Genomic DNA, 18,372 nt, shown 5'->3' with positions numbered 1-18,372 from the left:
TGTTTGAAGAAGCGATCCATATTTTAAGGACCCCCCGGTGTGATTATGATAAAAATGCGAAAATTTTGACACGAAAAGCATAAAAATAGTGACACACGGATAAATTAGTGGTCTACTGACTCCAAGATAGATTCGGGGGCGGCCCTGTATCATACAGGTAACTGGGCGGCTAGGCAGGTCATATAGCCTAACTTATGTGATTGAAATAATATATACAATCGTTAGTGTCACGATGATATTCGATGATAGAAATTATTTACCTTTCAATTTGATAATTAATTCATCCTTTTTTCGATTACTGTCCATTTCCTCCTCGAGCTTTGCAAGGAGGAGTTTAATTTGTTTATCCTTAGCCGCGAGCTGCTGCTGCGCAAACAACAGCTGACCTTTGACAGATGCAAGTTGAAGCTGGTCGGCGATGACCTCTGAAGAAAGCGCCGCGACCATGGCGCTCATCTTTGCCGTGTCTTGACCAGGTGGCAAACGGTTGCAGGCGGCAGCCTCGTCCGGCTTGTTATTATCCGTCACAGGTGAGGCCTCGGGAACTCCAGACTCGTATTGGAGAAGTAGACTGTAGTATGTGTCCAGGTCTATTGGGAACCGCTTCAGGTATTCGTACGCGTCACGGTAGGTCCATACCTCTTCTTTATCCGGGGAACGCACAATTATCCCGTCATTGGTGTTGCTAGCTGAATGCAGTGCCGAGTTGTCGTACTCTATTACGGCGCCTACAGTTCGCAGAACTGTCATGGCCTCTACGGCAAGCTCAGGCAGGACACAGCGGTGGAAGGGATCAACCCACGCTGTACATGTCTGGATATATGACTGTAAAGTGTTTATATCCGGGACGACAGGTTCTGGGCCTGGTTCCGCCGTGTGATTGAGCGGTTTTTCGGAATTCACGGTAGCCGGAAGCATTGCAGGTGGTTGGAGGGTGGGTTCGGAGGCCAGTGTGGGTTGTGCAGTCGTGGACTGCTTTTCCGGTGCGTCTTCGATCAAGGGCGCCTCTCCCTTGCAATTGCATGCATCCAGAAGTAGGAGAACGCTTGGGTCTAATTTTAGTGACGGTATCCGTTGCAGAGCCATCTTGTATGTCATCAAGTGCAACTGCGTGCCATTATAAAATTGAATGCATGGTTGACTGGTTTCTTTCTTCCACTCTGGATTTGTGACTATCTCAGCTCCCAAAGTTTGGAAGCCCGTCTCAAAGAGATCTGACAATGTCTTGTTGTGTGAGCAACGCTCGAGAACGATTTCGCAGTTGGGCACGTCAATTTCTCTAAAATCGAAAGCGTCATCGTCTATTTCAGTAATGAGAGCTTCCTGCGTTCCGTAAGTTGCTTGGTAACCAGCGCATTCAGTGCTATGGCGGTTATCATCGGCAGAAAAAAGAGAGCCACGCGAATTATCACCAACGGGCAGGGCGTGCTCTGGAAAACCTAAAGGCAATATCTGAACAGATGATGTGTTCTGAAAGAAGACAACAGCGCTGGAATCATAGTTGTGCGCACTGCATATATTGTTGCTCACAGATACTAATGGATCCATGCCAAGTGCAGTATGACCGCATATACCTTCCTGAATGATTGAGATCACCCCTTTTTTGTCAAGTTTCTGCAGCATGTGAAACTTAATTTGAAGGCTTTCCTCCAACACATCATCCAGCTTTCCTGCCAAAACGCTAAGAGGAAGAATTTGTTCTCGTCCCAATTTACGTACTTTCTTGGCTGGTATTTGCTCGTGTGCGGCTGGAGAAACGGCTGAACGCGCATCACCTATTGCCAGAGAATATTGGTGCTGGTGCGTGTATTTGCTCGTGTTCTCTTTCGGATTTCCCGCATAAGCCCCACGCGAGAGAAGAGCAGACAGTTGTCGTCCATCAAGACTCGAAGGAAGACGATCACCTCTTTTAAGTGGAATGAGTCTTGGCCGCAGGCAAACTTTACTCGTAACCTTTTTATGTTTACTCGCGGCAGGGCATTCATTCGAAGCTTGATCTTCCCCCAATACCTCGTAAAATTTGCCTAATATATCCAGGTAATATGTATCTTCAACCTTTTCGGAAGTTGTAGAGGTTGTATTCTCTCTGGCCCCCATCTCGACTAGCGCGGCACGTGCATCCTGCATATGCTGTTCTAGTATCGCCCTAATTGTAACGTAATCCTGTGAATAAGAGGTGCAGTGTGTATCTGATGGAAACGTAGTGTTCTCATTTTCGGAATACCTCTTCGCAACCTGCTCTAATTTCCGTAGTGCAAAAACCAGTGTATCAATTTTCCGCTCAACGACTAACTGTTGACAAAAACGCGTGTATTCTCGAATCAGTTCCTGCGGCAAAATCTTCAAAGCTTGGACAATTGGCGCTTCTTTCAGATCATGTGTAACTGCCTTGCTATGTATGCGCACAGATGTGGCAGTGTATTCCCCCGCCGCCCGTAGGCTACCAGTAAAGTCTTTTGTAGCAGGCCAACTTGAAAAGTTGGGTCTAGGCCCAGCATTCAGCATATTGAGGGTTTCTTCCGGAAACGATAATGGCGGAGGAGAAGTCTCTACCGTTGAAGCGCGTATGTGGCGAGGGGCGTCGTGCGAATTATTGCCTGGGCCATCTGTGTCCACTGGCAGATCCTGATCCATATGCTGGTATAATTCCGTGTTGAATTCGCGGACGGAAAGATGTGAATTTGTATCTCTGGTTATGGCATCATGTTCTCTGAAAGAGCATTCGTCTTCTAAAAGAGTAGCATTAGGGTTCTTTCCATCGCACTCCATTTTGACATGTACATCTTTGCGTGGTGAGACATATCTTGTATTCTCCTTCTCTGCTTTCAGACCACCAGGAGTTAGCCCCTCGGCAATGTACGGAGTTGATTGACTCACCGTCTGATGATTTGTTTTGTTCTTTGAAGAATGCTCCAACAAATACTCAAAATCTGAGCTGAAGGAAAGGTCTGTATCATCTTCATCCGCATGTGAGGAAAGCTTCGGTTTCTTACGTGGGCTTTGCTCTATAGCAGTATTCTGTGTCGACGTTGCAACGTTGTTGGTTATGTGTAAGTCAAGGCTAGGTAACGATGACTCAGGAACTTCCCGATATTTTAGCCACATCCGTCTCTCTCTGGAAGGAGACAGTTGCGGACGCAGCAAGAAACCAGCCCGCCCATCCTTTGCAAGAAGTGTTTCTTTCCGAGCTCGCGGGTGTCGCTTGGATATCGCGACAGTCTTGCCCTGATTGGTATCCAGTTCGCTGTTCTGGCCAGAAGTGGCGATTTTTCGGGGTGTCTTCGAAGACTCAGATAGACGAGCAGATACTGCAATCTCTGTGGAAGGTAAAACCTTAGTGGTTGATACCTTCAGCGGGGATGCCACAGAGGCATTGTGGCGAATAGGCAAACCTTTCGTCCCCTCCGAGATCGGCCTCTTATTTAACCCGTCGACTGCGTGATTTTCACGGTTGGAGTACAATTTTTCTGCTATAGTTAATGTTTTCCCGCCCCAGTCTTGTGCAGGAACTCCTGGCACGAATGCTGTGTCACTGGTACGTTTGCGCTTCGGAGTAGAATACATTCCATACGAGTCGCCCTCATATGAAACGTGGCCCTGCCCCCGAGGCCAGCAATTAGAAGCGTGTCGTTTCACAGGGGAAGAGAACATTTGGATGACGTCCTCCCGCGCCTGTTCCCTCAGGCTAGATGCAGGAGAGCTCGCTATGGAAGCCACACCAGCGGGGCTAATTTCTCGCGTAGCAGGTGGTTCCTCCAGCAAGCCAGCCTTGGCTTTCAGGCCATCTAGTTGTAATATTGGTATCCCCAGTGGAGCGTCGGCACAGATAGCGGCCGACGACTTGCGGCGGTCCAGACCTAAATCCAGCGGCTTTGCAGACGCCGACCGCGACCTGGTCGGAGTATCGATCTCTTCCGGGAAGTCGTACGTGACCCGTGCTATCGCTCGCGGTGTGCTTGCGAAAAGGCCTAGCCGCCTGGTACGCCTGTCCGCCCGCCCGCTGCGCGGCGGCGTGCGCTGCACGCCCACGTCCCGGCAACGGTCGGCAGAACGCACACCCTGCCACAGGTCGCGCGAAACCGGCGTCGACACCAGCGCGGGCACGCTTTTCGTGCACGACGTCATGCACTCCGAGGACCGCCGTCCGGAATCACCCGCCGCGTCAGCGTTCGCCTGGCCATGTGCCGACTTGTATATTGGTATGCGCAGCCGGCGCTCGCGCCGGTAGATGACATGCACCGGCGTCGACGGCCGCGCCAGCCGGAATTCCTCTGCTGCAGCATCAGCCCCGGGGTCGCCCGCGCACCCTGTCGAGTCCGCCGCGCCGTGCGCGGCCTCTTCCGAAGTCACGTGCTGCGTCGCGCTCCGCGCCGCAGCCTCGCGCACCCACCGCTGCGTCGACGCCACCAGGCTTCGCTCCGGCATCCCGCGCCGCCCGCTCGGCAGCGCCACGGCCGGCGGCTCCGCCAGCGGCACGGGCCGCGCGGCCCGCCCGCCCCGTGCACGCCCGCCCGGCCCTGCAGCCCGCCCTCTCATCGGCCACCCCGCACGCGCCGCCGCGCTCCCCGTAGCCGCCGGTGTGTTTTTTGCCCCGGGCACGGGCCCCCGGCCGCCAGCCGGCCCCGCCCGTCCCACACCGCCGCACACGAGCAGCATGTCCTCACAGTCGCTGTCCGAGCTATCGCTGAGCTCCACAAAAGACGTGTTTCGCGGGTCAGCCCGCGGCCGCCTGTGCTGCGCGCTCTCATGGCGCGTATCGGCTCCGTCTCGCTGTGCCCCGCCGTGGCGCATCGTCTCGCACTCTGAGTCCGTCTCACCCGCGCCAACCTGCTTAGGTTTGTGGAAGGTGAAGAACCGGAACATAATCAAGCAATTGCAGCCTAATCGCGTCCTGGCCTCTTATATCTGAGCCCGCGAATATGGCAGTCTATATCGAGTGCAACTGCTGTTTCGCGAAAGCGTGCACCGCGAAGATCGTCACTTACTACGTTTGAACGCGATGCCCTCTCGACGGGCCCGGAAGGCAGCCAGCAGGCAGGCGCGTCGTGCTAGCGCGCTACCGGGACGCGCGCGGGCGGCTGCGTGGCGCTGCGTGACAGGAGAGGCGTTGCTATACAGTTATGTAGCTGTCGCAGGGCGTCTACTTGCCGAGAGCCTTCAAGATGTCGGACCACACGGTCTTGGGTGGCTGGGAGGCGTCCACGCCGGCCCAGATGCCAGTCTTCTTGTAGAAGTCGACAATCGGCTCGGTCTGCGCGTGGTAGGCGTCGAGGCGCTTCTTGAGCGCGTCGGCGTTGTCGTCGGAGCGCTGGACCAGCGGGTCGCCGGTGACGTCGTCGGTCATGGCAACCTTGGGCGGGTTGAACAGCTTGTGGTAGGAGCGGCCGGAGGCGGGGTGGACCAGGCGGCCGGTGATGCGCGCGACCAGAAGCTCGTCGTCGATCTTGAGCTCGACGGCGCGGTCCAGCGGCTTGCCCTGCGCGACCAGCATCTCGTCGAGCTTCTGCGCCTGTGGGATGGTGCGGGGAAAGCCGTCCAGGATGAAGCCGTTGGCGCACTCGGGGTTCGAGCGCAGCTCGTCCTTGATCATGTTGACCATGATCTCGTCAGAGACAAGCCCGCCCTGGTCCATGATCTTCTTGGCCTGCACGCCGAGCGCGGTCTGCTTGGCGACCTGCGAGCGCAGCATGTCGCCGGTCGCAAGGTGACACACGCAGAACTTCTCCTTGAGCTTGGGCGCCTGCGTGCCCTTCCCCGCGCCGGGAGGGCCGATAAGGACCATCCGGATGGCTTCCGGAACGTGCGACATATCTTGGGACATTTTGAGAGGGGTCTGTTGGCTAGTCTTGAGGGCACCGACGGTGGAAGACACTGCTACGATCAGGTCGTTGAAAAAATTGGCGAAAAACCGGCGCGCAGTCGGCGCGGACGCTCGAGGACCTCGAGCACGGCCAAGGTACGTCCAACATGACATATGTAATGTGCTACTGGAAGACGCAGAGGGCAAGGGCGCCGCCAGCCCGCTGGAACAATGCGCAGAGCGAATGGTGTCGGGACTGCAGGTGCTGACAGAGGGTGCAGAGCCACGGGCGCACTTTGCAGCGACGGGAAGCGGCTGTATTACAACGGCGCGGCACGTGCCCTGCGATGAGACAGGATCATGTCGGAGCGCGGTATCTCCGAACCTGGACTCGAGCCGGCGCTTAATGACGCGCAAGCGGAACTGCCGCAGCCGCCGTGCGTCATTTCAGCCGCAGGGCAGAGCCCGTCGCTCGCCGCCGCCTGCGTCATCTGACGCCGCGCCCGGAAGCGCGGTGCGGCGGCAGCGCAGCAGACACAGCGTCGCCACCGCCCCAGCGCGCCGTGGGAATGTGGCGGCTCTGCCATATATAATGCATATCTATCTGCCGGGCCATACCCGTCTGGTTATCGCACACTAATGGGGGCCCTGGTAGCCCAGGCAAACGTCGCCACAGCCGACGCGGCCGCCGCCGGACTGCGACGCTCGTGGCGACAGGCTCTACAGCTTATCATGCCCAGCCTCCACCGTCGCCGGCGTAATTATTGGCTTGGTATCTCCTCGAGAAAACAATACCAGGAAACGCGGAAAAAAGACTCGTGCTCGAGGCAGGAAAGACAATGAAAGCGTTGTGCCTGCAGCGCCCGATTCGCGCTGCTAAATGTAACCTAGGCGTCGCCGATTGTCGCGCACCAGTGCAGACACGGCATTCCCCCGCCCAGAGAGCACCGCGCCAAGCCAAGATTAAGGGGCCGCCACCGCCCGCCGCCGGCCGCCTGCCCGCCGCCAGAAGGAATGCATTGTGTCAAAGATTTGCAACAGCGTACCCTGCGCGCGGAATGCCGCCTCGCCCGCCCTATCGTCCACCTCGGACGTCTGTCGCCGCTCGCGAAGCTGCTCGCCGTAATTTTCTTAGCTAGGCACCCCGCAGCACATACGCAGCGCTCGGAATCGCCCGACCTTCTGGGTCGCTTTTTGCCGATCCGTCCGCGCCTGCGTACCCATAGGGGCGAGGTCGCCGCCGGCCCGCCAGGTCACTGCGCCCAAACCGCACCTGCACCTGAACCGAGCCTGCAGCCCACGAAGGAACGCCACGCTACATGTGCCCGTGCAGAGCACCGCCCTTGTCTTGCGGGGCTGAAGTGACTGTGGCACGCTCCGCAGGACATATCTTTTTAATGAGCTGTGTCATGCGCACATTCTCACCGTCGCGCTACCGTAGCGTCGCCCTCTGTCACCGTGTGAGCTGCTGCCAAAACAAACAAATCGGGACGGGCCCGCATGCAGTAATTACCTCCTCCCGAAGGCAACGCCTTGGTTTTGTTTACGTTGGCCAGAGATTTTCTCTTTGGGGTGGATTAGCTCACGCGTCATCCGCGTGGCAGAGGTGCCTGCCCTGACAGTTCTTCGAATATTAGATGCTGGTATGCGGGCACGCCTAGCGCAACCGATTGTAGTTTATTGTTTCGTCACACCCGGCTAGAGGGCCGAGCTACAGGATCGCCGATGTGGCGTGACGGACAGCGTCAACGTTACGATCTCAACGGTCGCTCGTGCGGGCCCGTCTGTGGTAGGCGTTGAGATACGCTTAGGATGAAAGCACGAAAATTAAGGTTGTCGTAAAAACACGAAGTCAACTGGGGTTTCCGAATGGGTTAGAGTGCCATCGTAATGGCGGACGGAGAGTGTCCATGGTGCGAGAAATGTACGACGACAAAACGGGAAGCCTGGCGTCGAAATACCCAAAGATTGCGCTCCTTGCATACCTCCAGCTCGAGCCAAATTGTCGAAAGTAAGACACAATAAAGCCATTGTCGGTAGCGACCGGAAGTTGGCTGAAATGGAGGGAAGCGGTGACTAGTAGTGGAGTTATGGTACAGCTGTAACGTTATATTTTTATATTTCCCAACGGTGCATTACAATTTTTTTGTGATATATAAGAGCTCGGTAGATTGGAAAAGAAAATAAAATTCTCATCTATGGAGCTGCTAATCTCATTTATAGAGCACCTCAGACTGGTCCCTTGCTTCCCATATCGCTACTGATCTTCGTTGCTAATTTGAGTTTGCTGGTTCATTGTATTTGCTAATATTGTACGATATTCACTTATTATTAGCGTGCTGCACCAGTCACGCTCCACTGCCCATTGCTGCCACAGGTGCCCCGCCGTTGTAAGCCGCTACCCGCCGCGAATCTGGACCGTATCTTAGACGCAACGGGTCCCCTATATCCCCTGAAATGTCGCAGTTTGTGTATCCACAAGAGGTATCGCCATTCATCAGCACCTTCTCGAGCTACCCGTGGACGTTCCAGGAGAAGGGCGCGAACTACCAAGGCCTGGACTTCCAATACCTGAACGATCTGCATGGCGAGATGGCCACCACCATGGACGCCGAGAGCGCGTGCGTAATCGCGTCCGCGAAGAAGAGCTTCTCGCAGCTGCACCGACCGCAGCCGAGCGCGTGCGCGCCCAGCCCGGATTCCGTGTCCACCACGCTGCAGGGGTCGTCCCCGAGCTGCTCGACCACCGTGTCGCTGTTGACCTCGCGCTCGTCCAGCGCGTGCAGCATGGGCAATTCTACACAAAACAAACAGATAGACTCGTCGGCCAGTACCGACGCCGGTTGCCGAGACTGTGCCAACGACGACAAGTCTGAGTTCTCCGAGAACATCCTGAAGTTCCCGCCCATACTGCCCTCGCAGACGAGCAGCAACCGTGGCCTGATCTTCGTGTCCAAGATCTGCCCCCTTTGCGGCAAGAGCTTCACGCGCAGGAGCACGCTGCAGATTCACCTGCTGATCCACACCAACCTGAAACCCTTCAAGTGCTCCTTCTGCGACAAGGAGTTCAACGTGAAAAGTAACCTCAACCGCCACGAGCGGATTCACCGCCAGAAGGCTTCGCCGCCTCTTGCAACCAAGCCTGCTTGCGACCCGCAGCCTGCCGTGCAGACGGCCGCCTCTCGATATTGTCTCCATCCCTCAGGAAAGCCATCAAAGCCTTCGAAGAGCGCGGCGCTGAATCGCAAGTCGCATCGCGGCGCGCGCTACCACAGTCTCGGTTCCGGTCTCTCGACCTCCACTAATATTATCTACCACTAGTGGTATACCTTCATTTTCTTCCTGACGTTCATTCATTTCTAAGCATTCAAGCCGTCCCCGCACTTCCGCTAACGGTTTCTTATGGAAGCTATTGTGTTTTTTTCATTTTTTCCCCATGCACCTTTAATGTCCATTAACGATAATCTTCGCCTAACCGCTAGCTGTCGGTACAGTTTCCTAATGCCTTTACGCGGCCAAGTTCCGTGGTGTTGGGGGTCTCTTCTATGGATTGGCGCTGTCAATCGCTTGTAAATCGATCCCGAGTGCGAATACACTATTTTTACAAATTGTCATTTACACATCACATACGGCAATATCCTTCGAGCAATATCTGTGCTCGAGCAAAGCTCGAGCCTCTTGTCGCCATGGCGACTTTTCACAGAAGGATCCGCAGGGGCAAAGGGCATGTACACGCAAACCCACACATGGGCGTGTGATAGCACTAGCATTATATAATAGTATTTTAATGTCTACTACTGCCGTTTCTCTAAGTTTCATGGGGCTAGGCTGAAGTCTGCCACAGCAAACTCGCATCAAAGGCCTAGGGACAGCCAAATTGAAGATTATCGTCAGCATACATCAGAATAGGAGAGCAGTGTGAGCGCGAGCGCGAAGAGCAGACGCATGGTACACCTGCCTTTATCGAGAAGTCGCTCCGGGCGGCGCGCGGTGCCAGACCTGAGCCGGTACCAGCAGTTCTACGAGGCTGATGCCGCTGATGGGTATTCAACAGGCAGCGGCTTGTCGTCTGCGGCGGCGTCGGTTGCGTCACTCCGAAGACCAGGGGTTGGGATGGGGCGGACTCAGTCACTGACTGGGTACGGGCGGACGCGGTCGCTAGGAGCTGCTCGGCCCAGCTACCTCGGTGCGCCTCCGCGGACTTACAGTATGAGCTCGCAACGACGCGCGAATTCGCTACGCAGCAACAACGGCTTTGGCCCTCCTGCTGTCGCAGCTGGCAATACGATAACGGTGAAGACGACGGAAACGAAGGACCTCCAGGGCCGTACACGGACCGTGACTCGCCAGACGGTGAAGCACATCAATGGCGTACGCTATGTGGAGACCACTACTACAATGACAATGCCGGATGGAGAATACCCCGATGACTTCTACGGGTTTGAGGGAGACTTCACCGCGAAGCAAACATCTTCGGGCCACGTGTATCAGAATGCTCGCGGTGCTCCAGATATCTCAGACATCGCCGAAGAAGAAAGCCTCGAAGAATACCTGGATGCGCGGGACACCGCGCCAGCGTTACGTATTCAGCTAAGGGCGCCACCACGTGTGCAGCAACAGCGGCAGCTTCAACGCCAACGCCGACTGTCTGACACGAATTTTCCGGCCCGGAGAAGTGCGAAGTCATCACCAGCTCGCCAATCGAGCGAGGAGCCGCCTGCCACCACCAAGCCTCATCGAATACGTTTCGATGAGACTCCCCAGATCGTCGGGATAGACCCGCCTACACAGAAGAAAGCGCCAAAGAAACAAATGACAGAACAAGAGATGTATATGCATGCTCTTGATGCCGCGCGCAAGAAGGTGTATGGTGAAATCAGTCAACCTGCGCTGGAGGCAAAACAGCCCCATCGTAGTACCATGTCTAAACGCATGACACTGCGGGATGAGGCAACGCTTGCCGCTAACACACCACCTGAGCGTTCGCGGCCAGCGAAGAGAGAGGTTCGCAAGAAAGAAGGACATTCACATCATAACTTCCTCTCCGTTTTACGCCGCGACTCCTCTCCCAAACGACACGCAGTACAGCCAAGTGAGCGGGTCCATAATAAGGAAAAGACGCTCGAAATGACACCGGATTCCAGCTCCGCCAGCAGCTACGAGGAAGCAAGGTTCGAACACTCCGATGAGATGTATAATAAGGCTCTTGAAGTTGCCAAAAAGAAGTATCATCTAACGCAAGAAAACAGCACGAGGGATAATGGTACTACGGAGTGCCCACGCACTCCAATGACATCGCTGATGTCGACAAACGTTTCTTCAGATACTGCAGAGAGCACACTGCTGGGTACACCAGTTTATTCATCTAATGCGCCTTTCGATAGGTCTCCACAACCCTCTTCCGGCTGTGAAACAGGAAATACCACGCCGAAGTCAATCCCACGGCGTCCCAGTTTCCTTGATAAATTGGTGCGGTTTAGCCAGGAGAAATATGGCTACCGCCCTCGCCGGTCAATAAGTTCCCAAGGGCACAAGGCCGAGCATGAGCACGTCTTCACTGATGACATCCCGCCCTTGCCGGACATCCCCCTTGTCGATCCTATGCAGGTCAAACCAAAGGATGTGCCTCTGCCGACAGTCGAGCCGGCCTTAGGGCCCACAGATGTCAGTCCGGCACGGGTGGCCGACCCAGAGTCCAATATAGAGACGCCTCGGACGCTGGCGCCGGCTCGCAGTTCGATTAGTAGTTCACCCCGGAGGTCTTCGCCGCCACAGGCGTTCCAAGAGCTGGTCCCGCTTCAAAGCACGCAGTCAGAAACCACCGGCGACCTAGCGGACGCGCTAGCACTTGGAGACAATTCCCTGGACCTCCTGCCGGGCCGTGTGAGTGAGATTTCGCCCAAAACATCCTTCGAGCACTTCGTGCTGGCCCCAGAGGTCCCGGAAACAGATGAAAAGCCCGCAGCAGCGCCCGCAGTCGCTGCAGAGGCCCCGCTCAGCAACCCGCCGAGCGTGGTGGTCGTCCCCAGCGCCACTTCAAGTGTCCCGGCCGCGCAGGGCGCCGCGCCAGGCGTAGCGGTCACCGAGGGCCCCAGCCTGGGCGGGCCGGCCGCGCCGGTCCGCGCGCTGCACGCCACCAAGACCGCGGCCGCCCCGGCCAAGAAACGCAGCTTCTTCCACAAATTGTTTAAGAAGTACTGACTTTCCTGTAATACTAGGCTGCGCTGCAGCCGTCTATGTTCTTCAACTCAGTTTGCTTATATTATTGTACAAAGGTATAAAATCCCAATATTACGCTACGTTATAAATCCGATACCCCTCATAGCTCCTGCGATGCCTTCGTGGCCTTCGCAGACTTCTTGGGCAGCAAGTTTGCATGAATGTTTGGCAACACACCGCCCTGCGCGATCGTCACGTTCCCCAGAAGCTTGTTCAGCTCGTCGTCGTTCCTGATGGCCAGCTGCAAGTGACGAGGAATGATTCTGGTCTTCTTGTTGTCGCGCGCAGCGTTACCAGCCAACTCCAGAATCTCGGCCGCCAGGTACTCCAGTACCGCGGTCATGTACACGGGCGCGCCGGACCCAATCCGCTGCGCGTAGTTGCCCTTTCTCAGTAGTCTGTGCACTCTTCCCACTGGGAAGGTAAGGCCGGCCTTCGCCGAACGCGATTGCGACGCCTTTGCCGCGGAGCCTGCTTTTCCACCCTTGCCTGACATGTTCTTGTTCGATGCTGCTCTGCCTAACCTGCCGGTGTCCTCCCAGGGGGCCTTTATATACCGCTCTGCGGCGCGCGCGCCCGTGCCCCTGTGCCACGCGTTTCGCAGCCTCTGTGAAAAAACTGGCACCATGCTGGCGTGGCGCTTCCGGTCGCAGCCAAGCCGTGTCTGCCGTAATTGCCCGCCCCGGCTTAACTACGGGCGGCCATCGCGCCTGCCTATTCGGGTAATTCTGCCAAATCTGCGCGCGTGCCCGCAGCTTCGCGGCCGAAGCCCCCGGCACGCCCCTTGCGCGGCGAAAACTATATAAACACAGGGGCAGCCGCTAGCCACCAGCGGCCCAGCGCAACCGCAACCATGTCGTCCAAAGCATCCAAGGCCCCTGCCTCCAAGGCCCCCGCCGAGAAGAAACCCGCCGCCAAGAAGACGTCGTCCTCCGTGGACGCGTCCAAGAAGCGCACCAAGACCAGAAAGGAGACCTACTCCTCGTACATCTACAAGGTCCTGAAGCAGACCCACCCCGACACCGGTATCTCCCAGAAGTCCATGTCCATTCTGAACTCCTTCGTCAACGACATCTTTGAGCGCATTGCCTCCGAGGCCTCCAAGCTGGCCGCGTACAACAAGAAGTCTACCATCTCCGCGCGTGAGATCCAGACTGCCGTGCGTCTGATCCTACCGGGTGAGCTGGCCAAGCACGCGGTCTCCGAGGGCACGCGCGCCGTCACCAAGTACTCGTCTTCCACGCAGGCTTGATCAATGTTTGGGTATGTAGGTTATATGTATAATAAAGGTGGTCACGTGAATCAGGACGCGTCCGCGTCGGGCCAATCACATTTCCCGGCGTTAGTAAGCCGCTGTGGTTGGCATTTTTATCGTTTTTAACGAATAGTATGGCATAAAATTGGTGGCGGGTTGCGGGCAGAATCTGCTACTAGGTGTGTCCCCAGCGGTAGTACACTCGAGGCGCGCGCATATACACCAAGCGTAACAGCTAGCAGGGTCTACGGTCAACTAGACTGATCAGCGGTATCATCTAAACGTTGGAAACAGTGTTTTTGGCGTCATAACGAGAAGGTGGCAAGTCGTTTGGGAAACTACACAAAAGGTTAAGGCCTGCAGGTAGGACAGTGCAAGACAGCACACAATAGCAGAGCACAGGGATGTCGATAGTTGGCTTGAAGAACGCGGTAGTGCGACTGGTGAAGGGGAAGCCGGCGGAGAACGGGCAGGCGCCGCTCTTGCGGAGCGGGCAGGCAGGCTACGGGAGCCGCGAGGAGGACGAGGAGGAGCACGCGGGCGGCAAAGACGGGGAGGAGGCGCCGGCGGGGCTCCTCGGGAACGTGGACCCGCGGGTGATGTCCGACTTGATCATCGGGCTCAGCGACGGGCTCACGGTGCCGTTTGCGTTGACGGCGGGGCTTTCTTCGCTCGGGGACTCGAAGTTGGTGATAACGGGTGGCTTTGCCGAGTTGATATCGGGGGCCATCTCGATGGGCCTTGGTGGGTTTCTCGGCGCGAAGTCCGAGTCCGACTACTACCACTCGGAGGTGAAGCAGGAGAAGCGGAAGTTCTATAATAACACGCAGTTGGTCACGCACGAGATCGAAGACATCCTCTTGGAGATCAACCCGGATTTTTCGGATGCGACGATTGTGTCTTTCATCAAGGACTTGCAGCGGGATCCGGAGCTAATGGTGGACTTTATTATCAAGTATGGGCGCGGCTTGGAAGAGCCTGCGGAGAACAGACAGGTGGTCTCCGCGGCAACTATCGGAGGCGGGTACTTCATCGGCGGGTTCATCCCGCTACTTCCCTACTTTTTTGTCGACCAGGTTGGCACGGGCTTGATACTGTCGATTGCGATCATGGCCATCACTCTATTCTGGTTTGGGTTTTTCAAGACCCAGATATCTATGCGGGACAACTGTACAACGCAGAAAAAGTGTATGGAGGGCATTCAGATGATGGCAGTCGGGGGGATTGCAGCTGCATCTGCCTGGTTCTTTGTCAGAATACTCGGCTGACAGCCAGCATGGTGGATTTTCAAGGTTGCGTTTCCACATTGTGCAAAAATTTAAAGAGGGACAAAGTAATATGGGATTTAGGATATGTCGGGTTGATATTCGATTTGACTAACATGTATTTTTCTATTTATTTATTTATTTATTTATTTATTCATTTATTATTTATTCAGCTTCATCGTTAATAAACCACTCGTTCCAGGCAGGTCCGATGCTAATGCCTGGGGCAGATACTAAACTAGCTTACAAAGTTACTTGTTGTCTACGAGAGCCCTCAAACTCTCGATATCAAACATATCGCCGCCATCTTTCAACGCATTCGCCAGCACGACAAGTGATTTGGGGGTAAAGTCCGGCGCGTTACGCAGCTGGTTCACATCTTCGCCAACGTGCTCAAATAGCATATTGATGTACCCCGTCTTAAGTCTACCACTTTCCTGTTCTGAAGTCTGCGCGTCTAGCTTTGCCAGCTTCTCCAAGCCGTGGTCGACTTCTCTGCCGGCCTTCTGGAGATCAATGTTTCTGTTTTGCTGCAGTGCAAATTTGGAAGATAGGTCTGTCGCGGTAAGTTGTATGCTCTTCAGTTTAGCCTTTGATTCATCGTCTAGCTTCTCAGAGTGAGAGACTGTCTTATTTTCAGAATCAGAAAGTTCCACATCGGACAATTCGACCGCTACATCGTCAGTTTTCGCTTCCTGTTCATCTGCTGAAGGCTGAGAAGATTCTGAAGAATCCGAGGAATCCGAGGAATCGGATTCCGCCTGTGTCCGTCTCTTCTTCCTTCTGTTGGCCCTCTTCTTGCCATTAGCAGCCCGCCTTGGGGCAGCAGCACTTATTTCGGTCGACATTTGCACGGTAGCTGTCGTATCCGATGTACGCTGTACAATAGATGGCGGAAGCGTAATGGTTCATTTCAGTGATGAGCTGCTTTTTCAACAAAAAAAAAGAAATCCGCTTTGATTAGATCATCGCATTTGTCTTTCCATTGAAGCTCTGCCATATTTTATTGAGCTCACCTATATATGCTAATTATAACAGTTTATCCATCTCTATTAAAGCATAATCAAGCAGGTAAGTCTGCTCGACAAGCGTATCTAGCCTTCCATAATGCCGCTCAATGTAAGGGACAATGGAGTCGATAAGCTGAACGAGCCCTGGAACCTCACTCAAAGTTGAGAGATCATGTTGTAGGAGGATGCATCTAATCATTTTCTGCGCGACTGAGTGTGTGCGTGCATTCGTATTCCAATCTCTGCATCTCCGCATAACCTTTAGAAGCTGTTCGTTATCCAAAGTTCCAATTATGTGATCCAACTCCTGATTGAAGATCGCCTCACCTCCTTGGGCCTTCGCAATCGCACGCTCTAGAACATGGTACAGACGCATTGGATGGTCGAGAGTCATCGCGAGTAAAAATGCGTTATTCCAGTCTCCCTCGGAAATGTAATTCTGTAGAGACTGCTCCTGTTCTACACGCAGTTTCTCTTGTTCAATGTTACGCTCATGTTCCTCTTCACTATTATCTTCCCAGAATTGGAAGACACCGTCCGCGTCAGCGGTGATGATTAATTGGCCATCATTCGCTACTGCCAGCGCCCATATCCGGTTGTTGTGAGCGTCAAGTGTGCGAACACATTCACCGGTAGAGCAGTCCCAAATCTTTACCAGCCCATCTGCGCCTGTGCTAACCAACTGCTTATTTCCGTTAATGAAGGATACACGTTGGACTGCATTTGTATGGCCCTCGAGTGTCTTCAAGACGGTGAAGTTCTCTAGGGACCACAATTTTATGGTTTTGTCGCCAGAACAAGTCGCAAGTAGTTTGTCATATTCGCAAAAGGCCACACCCCACAGACCACGTTTGTGATTCGCTAGGGTAGCTTCCACCTCACCTGTGTCCACGTTCCATATCTTACATGTTTTATCGTAGGAAGCAGTAGCAAAGATAGAATCATTAGGAGACATAGAAATGGCGTTTATATCTTTCTCATGTGCACGTCGCGTGTATTCGCTTGCTTTAACAATATGAGGGAGTTCGATCGCTTTACGATCATTGGGATTCGGCACCTTCCATCTCTTAATAGTTAAATCATTAGATGCCGTTAGCAGGAATTCGGGCCAGTTTCTGTTCATCACATTAGGTAACGCAATAGCAGTCACCGGTCCAGCATGGCCCAAAAATTTGGTGAAGGGTTCAAATGAGCTAGACGCCTCATTGTATCTCCACAATATTACAGAGTGGTCCTTCGAAGCCGTGGCAAGCCATAGCCCATCGCTGGTTGCATCTAGAGAGTTCAAGAGATCCGTGTGGCCTTCATACATTTCAGTCTCTATTTCCATAACTTCTTTGTCCTCAGAGGCCTGTGGGGTAGGGATAATTCTTAAAGTAGGAGAATTAGTAGCCAGGGCTAGCCGGTTCAAAGATGGACCAACTAGCCTCATATCAGCAATGGTACCATGGTTGCCGGCAATTTTCTTCTCTATCTCTATCATTTTTTCAGTCTGGGACAAGGCTTTCTCAACATCAATCAAAAACAGTGTTTGGTCTGACAAAACAAGGTAACACTTAGTGGAGTTCTGGACCGGCAACACGCCTACTATGAAAAGCTCTTCCACTGGCTGAGCAGTCTGCTTGATGGACTTGCCACTTTCCAATGATATGATCTGGTATACGGCGTCTCCACCGGCGGTGTATATGAGAGAAGTATTATCACCAATAAAGCCGCACGATTCAATCTGCCTTTTAACTGGTATCGTCTGCAAAAGTTTGCACTTCTTTTTCATATCAAAGTGATGAACATGGACTACATCGTCTCTGCCACCAGATAGAAGTAGCGACTCCGCACCTTCTTGTACGCGGATATCCAGGCCTCTTACCGCAGCAGTATGCTCTTGGACGGTATGAATACATCTTCGCTTCACCAGGTCCCATATCTTTACCATACCATTAGTGTCACCAGACGCAAGTAACCACATTCCACTGTCCACTTCTCCGTAAAACTTCACACTCGAAATTGTTGCACCATGACCCTTCAAAGAATGCGTTACATACCCATTGGCAATGTCAAACACATTCACACTTCCGTCAGTGCCACCCACAGCCAGTAGCGTTGAACTCTCGTCACAGTCGAGGACGTATGCTGGTGAAGAAATTTTCATAGACCTGGTTGTCCTCTTGGTTTCCAAGTCGTAAAATCTGAGCAACTGGTTCTGGGAAGCATAGCAGAGGTATCTACCATCCGGGGTTAGCCTCAGCGCTGTTACATCCTGCTCATCCTCATTTTCGATCTTATGTATAATCGCATGAGGCTCCTCCAAACGAACAATATTAATATCGTCGAGAACGCATGTGGCTAGTAAAGAACCGTCGCCAGTCACGGAAGCAACAGCACCGCTATTGGCATAAAACGGAGCGAGAGTCCTGTTCAAAAAGGTCGTTTTCAAATCCATAGTCGTGTCTTATACTCCCACGGTCTCGTTAACACGTCTATGCGGCCCTCAAATGTCGAGTTGATTATACTCTGGTATGCGATGAGATAGGATCAAAAACTTTTCACCAAAAAAGGAACGTTATATCGTCGATTCTTATATACGACAGAAGTCATGTACCAAAAGAAAGAGAAGCTGCACCCATGACCTCTTCGAGTACTCCATCTTCCCAGTTTCATGCTAGGACACTGGTTGATTAAATGCTGGATACGGCTGTTCTTCTTTACTTAAGCTTGGTTCTATGAACAGTCAGCAATAAAATGGAAAACCCAAAGTTAGTATTGGCTACTAAAAATGAGTATAGTATATGTAGAAGTAAAAAAAATTCGATTTTGGTGCTAAAA

General features: G+C 53.7%; 9 protein-coding genes across 9 annotated transcripts; 4 read left to right on the top strand and 5 right to left on the bottom strand.

Moving 5' to 3' along the window:
- Positions 1-252: 252 nt before the first annotated feature.
- Positions 253-4,863, bottom strand: SIR4 (chromatin-silencing protein SIR4; the record flags this gene model as incomplete). The annotated part of the gene is made up of 1 exon (NM_211916.2): positions 253-4,863. The coding sequence occupies one exon, from the start codon at positions 4,861-4,863 to the stop codon at positions 253-255; it is 4,611 nt and encodes a 1,536-aa protein (NP_986854.2).
- Positions 4,864-5,140: 277 nt separating this feature from the next.
- Positions 5,141-5,974, bottom strand: ADK1 (adenylate kinase ADK1; the record flags this gene model as incomplete). The annotated part of the gene is made up of 1 exon (NM_211915.1): positions 5,141-5,974. The coding sequence occupies one exon, from the start codon at positions 5,972-5,974 to the stop codon at positions 5,141-5,143; it is 834 nt and encodes a 277-aa protein (NP_986853.1).
- A 2,283-nt stretch (positions 5,975-8,257) lies between these two features.
- Positions 8,258-9,121, top strand: AGOS_AGR186C (C2H2-type zinc finger protein; the record flags this gene model as incomplete). The annotated part of the gene is made up of 1 exon (NM_211914.2): positions 8,258-9,121. One exon carries the CDS (start codon positions 8,258-8,260, stop codon positions 9,119-9,121), a length of 864 nt encoding a protein of 287 aa, NP_986852.2.
- A 624-nt stretch (positions 9,122-9,745) lies between these two features.
- MSC3 (Msc3p) lies at positions 9,746-12,001 on the top strand (the record flags this gene model as incomplete). The annotated part of the gene is made up of 1 exon (NM_211913.1): positions 9,746-12,001. One exon carries the CDS (start codon positions 9,746-9,748, stop codon positions 11,999-12,001), a length of 2,256 nt encoding a protein of 751 aa, NP_986851.1.
- A 118-nt stretch (positions 12,002-12,119) lies between these two features.
- On the bottom strand, positions 12,120-12,647 carry HTA1 (histone H2A; the record flags this gene model as incomplete). Its single annotated transcript, NM_211912.1, has 1 exon — positions 12,120-12,647. The coding sequence occupies one exon, from the start codon at positions 12,645-12,647 to the stop codon at positions 12,120-12,122; it is 528 nt and encodes a 175-aa protein (NP_986850.1).
- A 225-nt stretch (positions 12,648-12,872) lies between these two features.
- HTB1 (histone H2B) lies at positions 12,873-13,271 on the top strand (the record flags this gene model as incomplete). Its single annotated transcript, NM_211911.1, has 1 exon — positions 12,873-13,271. One exon carries the CDS (start codon positions 12,873-12,875, stop codon positions 13,269-13,271), a length of 399 nt encoding a protein of 132 aa, NP_986849.1.
- Positions 13,272-13,678: 407 nt separating this feature from the next.
- CCC1 (Ccc1p) lies at positions 13,679-14,542 on the top strand (the record flags this gene model as incomplete). Its single annotated transcript, NM_211910.2, has 1 exon — positions 13,679-14,542. The coding sequence occupies one exon, from the start codon at positions 13,679-13,681 to the stop codon at positions 14,540-14,542; it is 864 nt and encodes a 287-aa protein (NP_986848.2).
- A 248-nt stretch (positions 14,543-14,790) lies between these two features.
- RSA3 (Rsa3p) lies at positions 14,791-15,387 on the bottom strand (the record flags this gene model as incomplete). The annotated part of the gene is made up of 1 exon (NM_211909.1): positions 14,791-15,387. The coding sequence occupies one exon, from the start codon at positions 15,385-15,387 to the stop codon at positions 14,791-14,793; it is 597 nt and encodes a 198-aa protein (NP_986847.1).
- A 181-nt stretch (positions 15,388-15,568) lies between these two features.
- On the bottom strand, positions 15,569-17,989 carry UTP13 (U3 snoRNA-associated protein UTP13; the record flags this gene model as incomplete). The annotated part of the gene is made up of 1 exon (NM_211908.2): positions 15,569-17,989. The coding sequence occupies one exon, from the start codon at positions 17,987-17,989 to the stop codon at positions 15,569-15,571; it is 2,421 nt and encodes an 806-aa protein (NP_986846.2).
- Positions 17,990-18,372: the final 383 nt, after the last annotated feature.

Source organism: Eremothecium gossypii, chromosome VII (assembly GCF_000091025.4).
Source record: "Eremothecium gossypii ATCC 10895 chromosome VII, complete sequence".
Taxonomy (NCBI): domain Eukaryota; kingdom Fungi; phylum Ascomycota; class Saccharomycetes; order Saccharomycetales; family Saccharomycetaceae; genus Eremothecium; species Eremothecium gossypii.
Note: the sequence above shows the minus strand (reverse complement) of the source record. Positions and strands in the feature narration are given on the sequence as shown.